At 37.4% G+C, this 17,699-nt stretch overlaps 1 protein-coding gene across 1 annotated transcript in view; it reads right to left on the bottom strand.

Moving 5' to 3' along the window:
• LOC132362761 (ELKS/Rab6-interacting/CAST family member 1-like) overlaps nt 1–17,699 on the bottom strand; it is a 130,702-nt gene that overhangs the window by 23,877 nt on the left and 89,126 nt on the right. The window contains 4 exon segments of the mRNA XM_059917736.1: nt 7,545–7,738; nt 13,470–13,610; nt 14,555–14,695; nt 15,955–16,092. Coding sequence (XP_059773719.1) covers nt 7,545–7,738; nt 13,470–13,610; nt 14,555–14,695; nt 15,955–16,092 — 614 coding nt within the window.

Genomic DNA, 17,699 nt, shown 5'->3' on the forward strand with positions numbered 1-17,699 from the left:
CCTAATAGAACTGACTATGTAAAGCGGTGTGATTTATTCTTCTTTTAAATGAAATCAGTGAAATTCATCTAGGAGGACGAAGGAAGAAACAAGCGGCCCCCCCCCCCCAGAAAGCAAGCTGAAGCCAGCAGGATCTGATAAAGAACCAGTCGCCTTCCGTTACAACACTCGCAGCATCTCGTTTTCCCTTTTTCTTTTCGTTTTTTTAAACACAACCCATTCTCCCTCAAGAAAGCACACACAATCACCACACTCATTTCTCCTCTATTCCAGCTACGTCAAGACCACATTCACCAACACTGTCCTTCGTGGATCAAAGATACGTGACTATAAATTTAAAAGTAAGGAAATGCTTTAAGGAACCATTTTCCTCATCAATTGTATACTAGTTTACGCCAAATCTATATACAGCTTAATATTAATTTCCCTATGGGAGATTTCTGAAGACATTAAGCTGAATGATCAATTCGGGATTTCTTTACAGAAAAAATATTTACAAATATGAAGATTAAATATGTAGGTTTATATTCTCAGGTTATACTGTGCCATAGATGCCTGAATGTACTGTGATACCAATATAAAATCACAAACATAAAACCCACTTTCCAAATGAAAATGTCAACAAAATTTTAGGTCAACCTAAGCAAATAAACTTTCAGGATGCAGTTAAAACAGTCAAATATCTAATGATAATAGTAAACATATTCATCTGGTTACACACATTTAAAATGGAATACATGAGAAGATAACGTTAATTTGGAAATACTTCCTTCCACCCCCAGCCACTGAAATAATTTTATTCACTCTCTTTGCGCACATCTTCAATATCAATTCACCAAAGGAAGAAGATGTGCCATTACTTTATGTATTACCAAGAAATAAAAAAATATATACCAATTAAATCACGCCATTATTTATTCACGTATCCCAGTTTCAGTGATGTTAAAATGTAAAAATACAAGTTAGAATTGGTATTTCACTGTGACAGAAGAGGAGAGAGGTTATCTATACTTTTGTTTAACCTGCAGATAGAAAAGTAATCCTACTGAATTATATTAAATAAGAATATTTAATGCATATGCGTTTACTTATATTTTTATAGAAAGAAAAGTATATGGGCAATGGTAAACATATTACAAACATATAGAAGAAACAAATATAAAAATATATTCACTATAACAAACAAGGGTATAAGGGACTATTAAATCTCCATCTGCTTGATCAACGGTCTGAATGTGTGGGGGATGGAAAGATAAAAGTGAAGAAATGTGGGATGATTAGACAGTAAAATGAGAAAGGAGCTGTGTCTCTACGTTTTAATGTATGTATTTATTGGGCCCACAACAATGTACAGTCCTGGGACAGAATGTGATAGATACTATAACAAAAGCACACACACACACACACAAAAAAAAAAAAAAAGGAAAGAGACATTACTACCTAAGAGAGGTCAGTAAAGTTTTTTTTTTCCCCAAAAAAAGATAACAATTAAAAGGGGTCAAATCCCCACAAATGAATAAGGGGAAAGAAAATTTTAGTCAAAGAGAAACTACTCAGAAAAAGCAGATAACAAAAAAGCATTCACCTCCTAATTCTAAAGCCCAGTTTTAAAGAAAACAAAGAGTTAAATCTACTAATATCAGACCAAAAGTTGGAAATATCTTGTAAACTCTAAGTTTGCCAACACATTTTGAAAGATTTATAAAAAGTAAAAATAACTCCGTTTTCATTACATAAAATTTCAGGTACTAGTAAGCTTTACAAGCAAATAAAAAAACTTAAAAGGTCATATCCTCGAGCCATGAGGATTTAAGCCTAGCAACTATCTTCCCTAAATTCTCCAAATACCACCAGAGAAGTACTTTCTCTTACACATGCACGCGTGCAAATAACACCACAGACTAAATCTCACTCCCGGCATGATGGGAAAACGACCCCATTCTTTGTGTTCAAGCTCAGTTCATTATGTTGATCTTGAACTACAGAAGTATAGATTCCTCTCACTTACCAAAATGAGGTTAACAGTTACTGCTGTAGCAATTTAGACAGTTAATTCAGGGGCTAACTACCTTGAGCCTGAATTCTGAGCAAACTGAGAACACCCTTGCTTTAAAAAAAAAAATCAAGCAGCTCCAAATCTTATGAATACATCATATACCAGTTGTTTAATAGAGCCAGTTGTTTATAAACCAGAATGTAGTTCCCTTGGAAACATTATAAACACAGGTTAAGTTTTCTTGCTAGTCCACAAAATTTAAGTTTAATCATGATGTAAAAGCCTAGAACTAATAGTTCTAGATGAGGTCTGGAAAAGACAGTTAGCAAAGAAAATGAAAGCAACCATCACAAAGCAGAAAAACTAAGTTTCCTCCTAATAAAAACCTAATATAAATCTACTTACGAGACTGGCCCCAAAATGTGCTTATGTACCTATACATATGTGTGTGCATATGTGTGTGTGCGTGTGTGTGTATGTATGTAAATAACAACACTGATTCCTGGTTCTCTTGCCTTTGTCAGAATAGTACCAGTAGCAGCACACTATCCTGGCTTTCCCTCTCCATTTTACATCTCCATCTACGCTACAGTTCTAGGACCTAAAATTAGGAGCCTAGGATCCAAAACAACCTGCTAGCCTTCTATCCAAACAACCTCTCAAGCCATTATCATTTAATACTGGTCACAAAAATTAGAAGACCAGACTTAAGAGTCTGAAGTTCAACAAGAAGCCCCTTTTCCGTAATAATTCTGTATCCTGGGGCACACATTAATTGAGTATGTTAAGTATGACTTCCCAGGAGAGCTCAACCAGACCGCAAATGGAAACCTCCTCACTGAAATTTCTAGGTACCGGCAAGCTGTGGAAGAACGCCTCTGCCAGCATTGCCTACAGAGGAAAAGTCCGCTCCTTGCTGGAGCTTTCGTCTTCTGAGGCTAGATGATAAACTCCTGGAAGGCAGAGATTTTGTTTGCTTTGTTCCCTGTTGTGTCCCCAGAGCCCAGAACAGTGACCAGCAAATAAGAGCCTTCATAAGTAGAAAAATTCATTCATTCATTAATGAAGAAGGAAAGGGTATATACTTTGTGGCAAACAGGAGAGTGAGTTACGGAGAGAAAAACTAAACTCACAGATTGGCTATTATTCTCAAGAGCTTGATAACTACAAATCTTACTAACAGTAGTGTTTTTAGAGATGCATATTTAAAGGGAGAGTAACCAGGTAAAAGGAATAAGGAATAAAAAGAACTTTAGGGTTTTCAAAGATTAAACATGTCTAAGAAAACATGTCCTTTCTTCTCATCTTTTAATCCCTCTTATAAATTTCAAAACACAACCCCAAATGAAATCTACATCCATTAAAATTCCAGTTTTTATATTCCCACAAATCAGGAAATACAGTAAATCCAAATTTCTTATAAATTATTTAAGTTACACAATAATATTCTATTATTCTTTACATCACTGAAAATTCCTAACTTTCATAAACCAAAGGCAATCCTTGATACCTAAATTATGTGAAAAATCAGAAGATGGGTGTCATTCTCCAAACATAAAAGTTTCTAAGTGGGATGCTGAATGTAATTTAAATAAACCTCACATTAGAGTAAAAATTGAGGATTTCTAGTGCAAACACCAAACTCTGCAGATTCATTAGTGCTTCTGTATCAGAAAAAAAAAGGTAATAAAGCAAATACAGAAGCAAAATTATGCACGGGGGATAATGCTCCCAGTATACTGCCATGGCATGGGTATTTAGCTAAAGGGACATGAGTGAAAGAGCAGACAACAAGCAATTCTTTCAGGAGTCTGAAAAGATACTACTATCAGAATTTCATCAGCCTACATTACTAAACATTTTAAACATTATGCCAAAGAAAAGGCTATTCATCGTGCATCTAAATAGAAACCATAATATGCTCACTTGAGAAGAGAAATATTCAATTTACATTTTGGGTTCCTCATGCTAATCGAAATCAATCTACTTATATAACACGTCAATCTTTAGGTTTGTTTTTACTATTATTTTCTCCCTTAAAATCATCTGTGGAGACTATCCAGAACCGCCAGGTGATGACTTTCTTGAAGTGTCAACCTGGGTAGGCTACAGCACCCAGTTAACTTAATCCAACACTAATCTACATGTTGCTATGAAGGTATTTTGCGGATATAAGTAAAGCCTACAATCCATTTAAGTAAAGGAGATTACTATCCCAGATAATCGAAGTGGGCTATCTCAATTCTTTGGAAGGCCCTAAAAGCAGGTTTCCCAAGGAAAGAAAAGAAATTTTGCCTGCGGACCACCGTTCTGGCCCATGCCCACGGGAGTTCTATCCTGCAGGTGATCTCCTCCTGACAGCTTTCCCATACACATTTCAGACTCGCTTAGCCAGCTGCTGACAGTCATGCAAGACAATTCCTTGTAATAAAACGGATATATATGTATCATATATATATAAATATATGTATGTATCTCTCCTACTGGTTCTGCCTCTCTGGTTGAACTCCAACTGATACACACCACAGTACGGAGTATAAATTTAGAAATAGTACTTCTTCGATTTAATTGGGAAAAATATTTTGTATTTGCAGATGTATGGGTAGGCCTACATAATCCTCGTTTTAAAATTGCAGTAGCTCAAGACACTCGTACAACACTAAATCATCTGACAGGAACTACCATTGTTCTGGAAGAGCAGTGTAAGGGACTATTTGTTTTTCTCAAGACCACAAAGAATAAGTCTGGGAATTCTTCATGATTTAATCTAAACCTATTAATATTGGAGAATCTTACATAAGTACTAGGAAATTTTAAAAGAATAATAAGAATTTTCTTTAGCCCAATGATAACATTCTGCTGTCATTTTTGCACTTAGAAGGTGGCTGAACACCCAGTAAAAATGCATGCTACTTCCTGAATCAGGGTGTGGCACTACAGCTGCATCGCCTGAGAGGCTACTACTTAAAGGGCACTCCAGCAAAAGAACCACCACATAAAAGATGGGCTAGAAACCAAGAATAAGACAATTATATCCAACAATATCAGAATCTTAGCAGAGAGAACACATACTTTATCCACAAGCAATGGACCTAAGAGGTACTGTTCAACTGGATATATAACCGGCTGGTCTTTAATTCTGATCAAGCAAAACCCCCAGCAAGCCCCAGCAGCAGCAAGAGTGGCAGCAGCAACTCCTCGAGTACACAACTGTAGCCTTACTTAACACTCACTTTCCCAGGAAGTCCCAAACAAACCCCCCCGACGGTGCAGGGACAGAAATGTGGCGTGGAAGGTACAAAGTGCGGGAGGCTGGCTTTCTGGGAAACAGCATGGCCAAGAGGGACATGAACACAGACAGACACAGAGACCAAAACCCCAATGGAATAGGACCAGGATAAGACACGCCAAAAGAAAGGTGAAGAAACTCAGATGAGGAATGACAGGGAGCCAGACACCCACACCCAGGAAACAGTGGAACAGCAACATAAGAAGCAAACGGTTAGTAAGAAACACAGCAGCCACGCACACGCAGCTCAGTACTAAAACTCTGGGAAGAAAAGGCATAAAATAATTCCAATCATCTTTTATTCCCCTCTTAAACTATGCTGCTCAATAACAAATTACAAAGCCAGTAGCAATTGAGTTTTTAAAACTGTTTCTTTTCTCGGTAGCCAGGAAACTGTGTGTCGAATCTTAAAAGAAGATTACAATGTTACATGACCAGAAGACAAAATTCTATAGTACTTGTTCAAATTTATAAGTAATATTCTGTGGAAAGAACAGATCATTTACAACTCTCTCCCCAAATGTGAGAAATATAGTGGCTAATAAAAGCTATCTGGTGTGCTTTGGATATCAAATATAGATTTAATTCTATTTCTTACTCTCGTTCAAATCACGTCCATCTCCCAAAATCAGTACTGGGTCCAAAAATGAATTGAAACATTTTTCAAGCAAGGTATCTGGAATAGCAAGCAATAATTTCAATGCAGAGTTCTAACACAAAAAAATCAAACTGAAAAATAAAACTTTATCAAGAAATTTCTTTTCTGAAAGACTGAAATACATTTAGTGGGAAGTCACTAATCCATCAGAAGTATCGTATTTTAAAATCTATGAAATTAAGATTTGAATAAAAGTCTGATTTCAAAAAATAAATAAATAAATAAATAAAATAAAAATAAATTACATCTATGAAGTACTGCTGTTGATTTCAGGGTGACACAAAAGCAAAGAAAGGCATGTACTTATGTAAGTATGTAACGAGAGAGTGTGTGTGTGTGTGTGTGTGCACGTGCACGTGTGCTGGGGGTAAAGATGCAGTGCAAACAGGGAAGACGTACAAAAAACATATATAATCTAATCTTGAGACTCTGATAATTTGTTAATTCTGACTTAAAGAACTTTATCCACCCATCTTATCCAGAACCAGACCAGAAAACACGAATAGAGTTAATATCAAAATAAGAGGAAACAAATGAGTAGGTGATCAGCTCATTCATTCACACTTTCAACTTAGTGAAGAAGAATTGTGAGGGTTGGACTTTATCCTTTTAGTTTTTTGAAAATCAAAATTCTATGGGTACAGAACAAGAGGAAAAAGTTACTTCTAGGGGAAAATATCAAGTCTACCAATATCCTAAAAATTTAAAACTTAGTAAACAACTTATGAAAGTAGTCTACTACTTCCCAACGTTCAAGAGCATGAAAATAAAATACTTCTAAGAATCAGGCTCAAAGGAGTCACACGGATTAATGACTTCATTCTGTCACTGCCAGTCTCTCTGACTGTTCAGAATACAGTGATTAATGCAGTGCTACTGGAAGAACTATTTCTATGCACTTGTGAATTTATGTTAAATACATGGTGTAAAGGAAGAGGCCAAGAGGCATACGCTTTATCTTTCGTACAAAATACCCTAACAAGAAAAAAAGGCAAAGAAAATTCCAAGAGAGCTATCTGGCTGGTTCTGTTTAAACAAAGCTCATTCTGAAGAAGTCAAAGTCAGAGCTCAATAAAAAATCACATCCAAGTCTCCTAACTTGTCCTCAAAATGTCCCTCCTTCTAAATTTGACCTATGTACCAATGTAATAGCTTGCTTCTCCACAATACAGAGTCTAAAAATTCACAGCCCAAAAGAGCAACGGCTCAACATAAAAGGTCTAAACCAATTAAAAATTTTAACTCCTTAAACTTGAGGTTCATTTGTTCCTTACACAGATAAATAAATAATGAGAGAGCAAGTGGCTATCTGCACTCTCTTGATTAGCCAGTAGAAAACTTTAACTTCTTAATCAATGAATACTTTCTCTTTCCAATCAATGATGCTGAAGTCCATAGCTTCCCAATCTATTCCCACTCCGTGTTGCCATTCAGAGACTGCAACAGTGAAGCTACACTGACTTAGAATAAAAAGTAGGTAATAAGGTAAATTCAGAGAGGCAGATATATTGGAAAAATATGTCCCGAAAAGTACATAGTTTTAAAACCATCCTTCAACCTCTCTAACATAGAGAGTGCCTCTTCAGCTTCCCTTTCCTTACCTTTCCAACTCAGCAATCTTCTTATCTTTGTCATTCTTCTCACTTTCCACCTCCTTCAAGATTTCCAAGAGGCGGTCAACTTCTGCCTGGGCCTTGCTAGAGTCATCTTTGTACCTGGCAATCTCTCTCTCCAATTGCTGTATTCGATCACTCATCTCTGGACTGGCTCTGGCTTCCGATGCTGCCTCGTGTGCCTACAAAGAAAATGTCCAAATTCTATCAGATATACATACAGTGGCAGTGGGCAAACCATGTCCCCAGAAGCCACCTATACTCCAATTTCAACAGGGGATTATCAAACATCTAATAGCTAGTCTTCAATTTATAAGGTTCTTCTCTGCTTAAATATTACATAGACAAAATATCACTACACAGTTACATTTTTTTTTTAATAACTGGAAGTTTGTACCTTTTGACCACCTCCACCCATTATACAAACACACACACACACACACACACACACACAGCCCTCCATTTCTGACAACTACCAATCTGGTCTCTGTATCTATGAGTTCAGTTTTTGGTTGGTTTTTGGTTTTTACATTCCACATATAAGTGAGATCATACAGTATTTGTCTTTCTCTGTCTGACTTACTTCACTGCCCTGCTTTTAAAATGTAATAATGCTAGGGAAGCACTTATCTACTAGAATGGGATAAAATCTGAAATATGATATTTAACAATTATTCTGGGTCTTACATTTTATTACTAGACTCTTATCTCAATCTTACATTAGGAAATATGCTCTCATTTATTTTAAGACATTTTTTTAAAGTCAAAGGGTTTTTTATTTTCAATAAGGCAACTTCCAATATAAATTAAGTTTAGAAACAGACATGATGAAATAGTCAAATTCATTCAACATCTAGCAGAACTGAAAAAGCTGTATAAGACAGGTATATTGTTAATTAAGATCTCTGTGATCTACTTTCAAATTCCTGGGCATAGGTTAACTTACTGATTCCATAAACAGTTATGTGTTAATGAATAAAACTAAAGCTGATTCCCAAATATAATTAATAAATTGTTTTTATTATATTATTATTTTAGATTTTATTCTAAACAGCAAAATTCATACAAATACCTTCATAAAACAAGAATGAGTAGGCCTGTTCCATACGGGAAGCTACTGGAACTTCAGTTCCAACATGTAAAAAACTCAGAAGTCATCACTACTATTTTTACAAGAAGAAGTTGAAAAACAGAAAATCAATGAGTTTTCTAGGACCTATCAGAGAACTGAGGGTCACAGGAAAAATTACCCCTCCAACATCAAGAGACACTGGCAAACCCACAGAGCTGAAGCTGAGATCTGCTCACCTGGAGCAGAAGCTGTGAGCAGAAACACTTAAGTGGTAATTTTAAGGAACTGCTGGGGGCTGAGTGTGGACGTACAAGCAAGCGAGTGAGGAAAGTCCCAGGGCCGGCGGTTTTAGGGGGGCCCGTACTTTCATGGGCTTTAATCCAGGAACCACACCAGGGTCTCACAGTGAAGAGCCAACAAAAATCCCCTTGTGGTTCTGGCTGCAGGAGGGGAAGAGTAACAATTGTGAAATATGCCCAAAGTGTACTCTATCCAAAGACAGACCCTCAGGAGTAAAAATTTTAACAGAGCTTTGTCCTACCTGGGGAAAGGGCATTTCTCCCACTCTCGCCCCTGCTAGTAAAAATTAAGACTCATATATTTGACACAGATGTTGGAATTACCAGACAGGGAATTTAAAGTAACTATGATAAATAGCTAAAGGCACAGGACTTCCCTGGTGGTCCAGCGGTTAAGAATCCGTCTTCCAGTGCGGGGGACACAGGTTTGATCCCCGGTCAGAGAACTAAGATCCCACATGCCGCAGGGCAACTAAGCCCGCGTGCCGCCACTACGGAGCCCCCACGCCTCAACTAGAGAGGCTGCATCCCACAAACGACAGAGCCCATGCGCTCTGGAGCCCGTGCGCCACAACTAGAGAGCCCGCGCATCACAATGAAGATCCCGCATGCCACAACTAAGACCCAACACAGACCAAAAAATAAATAAATAAAATAAATAAATATTTTAAAAAAATAGTTAAAGGCGCTAAGGGGAAAAGGAGACAACACCCAAGAGTAGAGGGGCAATGTAAGCAGAAAAATGGACACTGCAAAGAAGAATGAGAAGGAAATGCCACATATTAAAAACATGGAAGATCTTGCTTATAATGTGGAATCTGAAAAAGGTGAACTCAGAAAAGCAGAGGGTAGAAGGGTGGTTGCCAGGGGCTGGGGGTGGGGAAATGGGAAGATGTTGGTCAAAGTGTACAAACTTTCAGTTATAAGATGAATAAGTCCTGGGGATCTAACGTATAGGATATTGACTCTAGTTAACAATGTTGTGTTGCATACTTGAAATTTGCTAAGAGAATACATCTTAAAAAGTGTTCTCAACAACCTAAGAGTCCATCAGTGGATGAATAGATAAGATAATGCGGTATGTACGTATGTATGTATGTATACACACACAGGAATATTACTCAGCCATAAAAAAGGGGGAAAGTCTTTTCATTGGCCACAATATGGATGGACCTTGAGAACGTGCTAAGTGAGATAAGTCAGACAGAGTAGATAAATGTCATTATGACTGCACTTACATATGGAATCTAAAACAAAAACAAAAAGACCAAGCTCACAGAAAAGACCGGTAGCCTGCCAGAAGTGGGGAGTCAGAGGTGGGCGACATGGGTGAAGGGGACCAGAAGGTACACATTTCCAGTTACAAAACAGTAAGTCCTGGGGATGTGATGTACAGCATGGTGACTATAAATATGTGCTGCATATGTCAAAGTTGCTAAGAGAATACATCTTAAAAGTTCTCATCACAAGAAAAAAAATTTATAACTATGTATACTGATGGATGTTCAATAGATTTACTGTGGTGATGATTTTGCAATATAAACAAATATTGAGTTGTTATGTTGTACACCAGAAACTAATAAAATGTTATATGTCAATTATACTACAATTTTTAAAAAGTGTTCTCACCACACACACGAAAAAAGGTAACTATTTAAGGTTGATGAATGTGTTAATTAGCTTGACTGTGGTAACCATTTCACAATGCATACATAGATGAAAGCATCATGTTGTACACCTTAAATATATACAATTTTTGGCATTGAAAAAGCTGAGGAAAAAGAAAAGAGTGAAAATGTATATTGCAAACTCTAGAGCAACCTATATTTAGGTTGGAGGAGGGCGTTGTGGGAGCAGTGTAATAGGAAAACATCACTAATTAATTAAAATGAAAAGTTACAGTTGTCCAGAATGAAAGAAGGGAAAATACGAAAAGTAAAATGGCAATTAGCAGAAAAACAAGTAATAAATCAGAGGAGGGGGAAGCCACCAAGTCCTCTACCCAAAGATAACTTTATTTTTTCTCATGAACCTAAACACAAAGTTTAAGAGATCATAAAAATGGCCAGCTATAGAAGTATCATAACAAGGAGATTAAAAATAAACAAAGAGAAAATGTGGGATTGCCATAAATAGGCGAGTTTGGAATATTAGTGAATAACATTTATTACTCTTGACAGTTACTGCTCAGTTTCATAATCCTAAATACATCTAACAGTCTTACCTTCAATATTCCAGTATTTAATAGAAAATTACCTCCACTTCTTTAGTGAGGGGGAAAAAAGTCAATTACCAAATCTGAATTAGTTAATCTCAAAAAAAGTATTTTCCTACTTATTCAAAAGTAACTTTAAGCTACTGGATTTTCTTCCTTTCCTTAGCTTAAGAATATGACTTCATTTCTGGCATACCCTAAATAATGATTCATCACAAGGTGTTCATGCTGAACACACCCAATATATGTCAAAAGAACACCACCAAGTCTCAAGACTAGGCTGGGCCCCCTTCTCATCAGTAATCACATGAACTGGACCCAGTTAATCAGAGTTGGTAACTCAGAGATAATAAGTATGAAAGTGCTTTGAAAACCACAAACTGCCATATAAATATTAGAGAGGTGTAAATCAATGAAATGGATAGTAAATACCTGTACCAAATTCTAATATTCACCGGTATGGGTGACTATCACTGTTAAATTATCTCTTTCCAGGAAGCCTAATGCTAATAGAAGAAAAATATCAGATAACTGAGATTTTTACATTGTGGTCTTACATTTCATCTACAAAGGAGCTGCATATTTTAATCTTACTCTGAATTGCCAATTTTCTAAGAGTTTGGGGACTCTCAGGAGTAAAGTAAAATAGGATAAGAATGCCAAGAGAATTAATCAAGGTATAAATGGTATTTTGAATTTTAGGAGATTATTACTCCACTGGTAAGTTATTCCATTTGGACACTATAGAGTTTTCTACTATGCTGTTATTTAAGGCAAAGCAAGAACAGTCATCAAGACAGTATGGGACTGGCACAAAAACAGAAATACAGATCAATGGAACAGGGTAAAAAGCCCAGAGATAAACCCACTCACATAGGGTCACCTTATTCTTGATAAAGGAGGCAACAATATACAATGGAGAAAAGACAGCCTCTTCAATAAATGGTGCTGGGAAAACTGGACAGCTACATGTAAAAGAATGAAAGCAGAACACTCCCTAACACCATACACAAAAATAGACTCAAAATGGGTTAAAGACCTAAATGTAAGGCCAGACACTATCAAACTCTTAGAGGAAAACAGAGGCAGAACACTCTATGACATAAATCACAGCAAGATCCTTTTTGACCCAGCTCCTAGAGAAATGGAAATAAAAACAAAAATACACAAATGGGACCTAGAAACTTAGAAGCTTTTGCACAGCAAAGGAAACCATAAACAAGATGAGAAGACAACCCTCAGAATGGGAGAAAATATTTGCAAATGAAGCAACTGACAAAGGATTAAACTCCAGAATTTACAAGCAGCTCATGCAGTTCAATATCAAAAAACAAACAACCCAATCCAAAAATGGGCAGAAGACCTAAATAGACATTTCTCCAAAGAAGATATACAGATGGCCAACAAACACATGAAAGGATGCTCAACATCACTAATCATTAGAGAAATGCAAATCCAAACTACAATGAGGTATCACCTCACACCAGTCAGAATGGCCATTATCAAAAAATCTACAAACAATAAATGCTGGAGAGGGTGTGGAGAAAAGGGAACCCTCTTGCACTGTTGGTGGGAATGTAAATTGATACAACCACTACGGAGAACAGTAGGGAGGTTCCTTAAGAAACTATAAATAGAACTATCATACAACCCAGCAATCCCACTACTGGGCATATACCCTGAGAAAACCATAATTCAAAAAGAGTCATGTACCACAATGTTCATTACAGCTCTATTTACAATAGTCAGGACATGGAAGCAACCTAAGTGTCCATCAACAGATGAATGGATAAAGAAGATGTTGCACATATATACAATAGAATATTACTCAGCCATAAAAAGAAATGAAATTGAGTTACTTGCAGTGAGGTGGATGGACCTAGAGTCTGTCATACAGAGTGAAGTAAGTCAGAAAGAGAAAAACAAATACCGTATGCTAACACATATATACGGAATCTAAAAAAAAAAAAAAAGTTATGAAGAACCTAGGGGCAGGACAGGAATAAAGACGCAGATGTAGAGAATGGACTTGAGGACACGAGGAGGGGGAAGGGTAAGCTGGGACGAAGTGAGAGAGTGGCATGGACATATATACACTACCAAATGTAAAACAGATAGCTAGTGGGAAGCAGCCGCATAGCACAGGGAGATCAGCTCAGTGCTTTGTGACCACCTAGAGGGGTGGGATAGGGAGGATGGGAGGGAGATGCAAGAGGGAGGAGATATGGGGATATATGTTTATGTATAGCTGATTCACTTTGTTATAAAGCAGAAACTTAAAAAAAATAAATAAAGCAAAGCAAGAAATTGGAAAAGTTTTCTTTAACCTTTTTCAACTGCGAGTCCATCTTCAGACACTCTTCCTTCTTCTGCTCCAAAGCAATTTCTAGTGTCTCAAGCCGTGAGTCCTTTTTCAGTCCTGCGGAAGCCAGGGAAGAAGCATGCTCTTTCAGATCCAAGAGTGAAGCCTAAAAGAAGCAACATACATCTAGAATAAATACTATTTATTAACAAAATGGAGATTTAAATTCTTAAATTTATTTTCCTGGTGGTTTGTAGTTTCTTTCCGTTAGCATATACTGACATATTTCCATTTCAAGAACATGAAATACAGAACAACAACATTAGCTCTGGCTTTCAAGTTCTAACTAAAACAGAATGAATTCCCAAGAAATACCAACTGAATAGTGACTTAAAGAGCTCTACCAATACATATCCATTCCCACAAAATAAATGGAAATAGATCAAGCTTTGTGAATGTAAGCAGTCAACCTTAGTAGCTACACTGACTTTTTTCTTCTCTTCTAATTTTGGAAGAAACATTCTATTAGAAACACAAATTCCCATAAATTTTCCTAAAGATATTAGAAAGAAAACCCTGAGAATGTCCCTAAAGCTCATTATTATCTGATCACAAGGCATTAGGCATTTCTGCTATTTAGGTGACATCGACAAGATTCTTCAAAAGTAAAATCAAAGTCTATTAAGTCACCTAATTGGTCAACAATCATTTAAGATTTCTCTGCCAATGCTGAGGTGATCGTTAAGAGCTGATGTAAATAAACTGTCCTCCTTGTGCATATGCCGTTCGTCTATCAGCTTTCTCACCATTAGCACAATATTTCTCCAAATGTAACTGGAGAAATACTGTTATTTTAGGATCTGTAAAACGTCATTAGCAAGTAAGAAGCCAACTCATAACAGTTGCAAGAGGTAAGAGGTAAGACTTAGGAAAGAAATGATTCCATCTACTATATCTCTGCAAAGCTTCCTGAAATAATCCCTGCTATAAGAAGATTCTTTAAATCTTCCAACAGACCCTTTTTTTATACGCATTATGTAAACACCAACAACATATACACACAATGCACTGGCTAAGCAAACCAAATAATTCCATTTTGGTGATCTTGACCTCTTTCTCTGAGAGGTCGCCTTGCAATAGGCTGACTTTTTCTTTCAGGTCTTTAAGATCTTTTTTGTAGTTATGAATTTCCTCCTGCTTTTCTTGCTCATCTCGCTCCCGCTGGTCCTTCAAGCGTTCGATTGTCCGCTCCTGATAAGAGAGTACATCAATACATGAGAAAATTCCTTTCATACTTCTATCATATGACTGCAATTCAGCTTCTAGCTGATAAAATTTCACACTTCCATCCTCCATTCAAAAGACAGTGATAGGTCGTTAATAACTGACCTTGTAAAGAATTCAACCTTCCAACCTATCTTGCCCTAACATACATCTGGTTTTGTTCTTTTGATTCCCCTAGGTTTCTTTTCCTATAACCTTAATTAGTATTAGATGTCCCTAGAGTATTCTTTTGGAATAATCTCATTTATTCAAATCCCAAGCAACAAAAAACTTATACATATACCCTAAGGACAATAAGTAGCAAATATTTCTTTTCTATATATAATTCACATGTTGCCTACAAAGCAATGGAAACAACTCACAACTCACACAGCAAACAGGAGGAGGTTGGAGAGATTATGATTTGTTGAGCTTAAAGCATAAAGAAGGATAAAGAAAAGAGAAACCATTAAAACTTCTGTCAACAGATACTCAGGAAGTTTGAAAGTTGAAGCAATTTAAGTACATTTATGGGTATTATTTCTGAATATATTCGGGGATCAAGCCTTGATCCCTGGGCAGGAAGCCTGAAACATTCTGAGTCCAAGAGGCTTAAGGAACAGTAACCCTATCCCTTAAAGAAAAAAGAAGAAGAAGAAGAATCCAATTAAAATGCCCCACCAAGAGTCCTTAAACCTCCTCCAAGACATTAACACTTGTCATGTTGGGCCACTTCTTTATTTAGTCAACCATTCCTGTAAAAACTAGGTTTGCTCATGAAGGCAAAATGAAGTGGCAAGGCCACGACTAGAAAAATAGCAAGTACACTGTATTAATAACTAAAACCCATGAATATATTAGATCCCAATGCGGCACAGTAAAAGAGAACTAATGTTGCCTCCTGATGGTCAGCGTCTGACATTCCCACATCACCGATTCTAGCTGACCATACACATAAAAAGAAGATAGTAAACAGGGAGCACATGGCTAGTTCTTTAGAAACTTCAGCCACTGCCCTCCAGTACGGAATCCATCCTGCCTAGCAACAGGTGCTTAAATTGGCAACAACAAAACGAATCTTCCTTCCCTTACACTGGGTACGTCAGCAACAGTACAGGCAGCTCTTTTCCCTTTTGCCAAAGCGACTTCTTCTGTCTCCTCTATCAAGTCTCATCACTAAAGTGACTTTCAGATTAATGAGAAGGCAGAAGAAATGTGTCTGTGAGGAGTCTGGGCCAGTCACCCACCTTCTTGGCAAGGGCCTCCTCCAAAGTAGTCAAGGCGGTGTCAGTGTTGGTGGTGTCAGCCTGCAAGGATTTGACTCGCTCCTTCAAGCTGCTCATCTGCTTTTCCTTATCTCTAAGTTGCTCTTGGAGATTTTCAATCTGAGTTGTGCACACACATTTAAGGGGGGAAAAAAAAGGAAATTCAGAGAAATACAAACAGTCACAATAAAAATCATTTTAAGTTGGAAACAGGTAGATCAGGGCTGTCAGTGTGTGCTCTGTAGAAGTAATTTAACCCTAAGGGTCTTAGAACTTCATGCAAAGCTTTAAACTGAGAACTTATAGCCAGAAGAGAGAAAAGACATACACATGGGTATGGTCATACATGCAGAGTCATAAATCTCTATAAAGAAATAAGGAAAGTAGCTAGGGAGAAAAGACCCAACATATAGGGATGGGGATAAAGGGAAGACCTACAGAGAGGAAAGCCATGAGAAACTGGATTACTTCCAAAGCAACAGTGTAAATGCCCAGAGAGATTCCTTTAAAAAATGCTGAGGGAGGACAGCAAATTGAACAGCTGGATGCTAAGAAAAACAAATCAGCTGTAAAAAGGAAAAACTGTTCTTCAATTTATTTATTTACTTATTTATTTTTGGCTGTGTTGGGTCTTCGTTTCTGTGTGAGGGCTTTCTTTGGTTGTGGCGAGCGGGGGCAGCTCTTCATCGCGGTCGCGGGCCTCTCACTGTCGCGGCCTCTCTTGTTGTGGAGCACAGGCTCCAGACGCGCAGGCCCAGTAGTTGTGGCTCACGGGCCCAGCTGCTCCGCGGCATGTGGGATCTTCCCAGACCAGGGCTCGAACCCGTGTCCCCTGCATTGGCAGGCAGATTCTCAACCACTGCGCCACCAGGGAAGCCCGGAAAAACTGTTCTTAAATGCTAGTGTTCAAGTTAGGTTTTTATATCATCTTTTATTTCAACAGCAAGCATTTTCAATGAAATTTATTATTATAGTTATTCATTCCTTCATATACCCTAGTACGCATTCATTTACTCAAAAAACTATTGGTGAAGTCTCTATTACATGCCAGGCACTAGTGACACAAAGAAAAATGAACAGACCCATTTTCATTATAAGATGGGAAGGGGACTTTATGTACCTGAATCCAAGCTATGGATGGGCTTCCGTGCCATTCTAACGAGCACACATTTTACTCTAGACAGATGGGGACTATTAGGGACTTTTAAGCTAAGAAACAGTCCGGTCAGTTCTGTATTTCAGACTGATAATTCTGATAGCTGTGGAGAAGATAGTCAATATCTAAGGGGAGTTACGTAGAGGCATGAAAACAGCTAGGAGAGCGTATCAATTCAGGTAAGAGAGTTTGGAAACTAAGTGAGTTAAGGGAGATGGAAAATAGGGGATGGGTTTGTGAAATAGTGTGGAAACAGCATATTATCACTAGGGAGACTCCCGTACACACAATGAAAAATAGTAAGCAAAAATATGGAGGAACTGTAGAGAGAGATTCTTAATAAGCAAAAGGAAAATAAGTAAGACAACTATTCTAAAACTCACAAACTTCATTCTTTCATTCAGCTACGTGCCAGGCAGTTTTCTAGGTGTTGAGGATATAGAATTAATCCAAACAGACAAAAATCCCTGCCCTCAAAGAGCTTAATCCTAATATGATAGACAAGGAATGAATGAATGAAATGAACATAGTATGTAGGATGGTGATAAGTCCTACAGAGAAAAATGAAGCA

Source organism: Balaenoptera ricei, chromosome 3 (genome assembly GCF_028023285.1).
Source record: "Balaenoptera ricei isolate mBalRic1 chromosome 3, mBalRic1.hap2, whole genome shotgun sequence".
Lineage (NCBI taxonomy): Eukaryota > Metazoa > Chordata > Mammalia > Artiodactyla > Balaenopteridae > Balaenoptera > Balaenoptera ricei.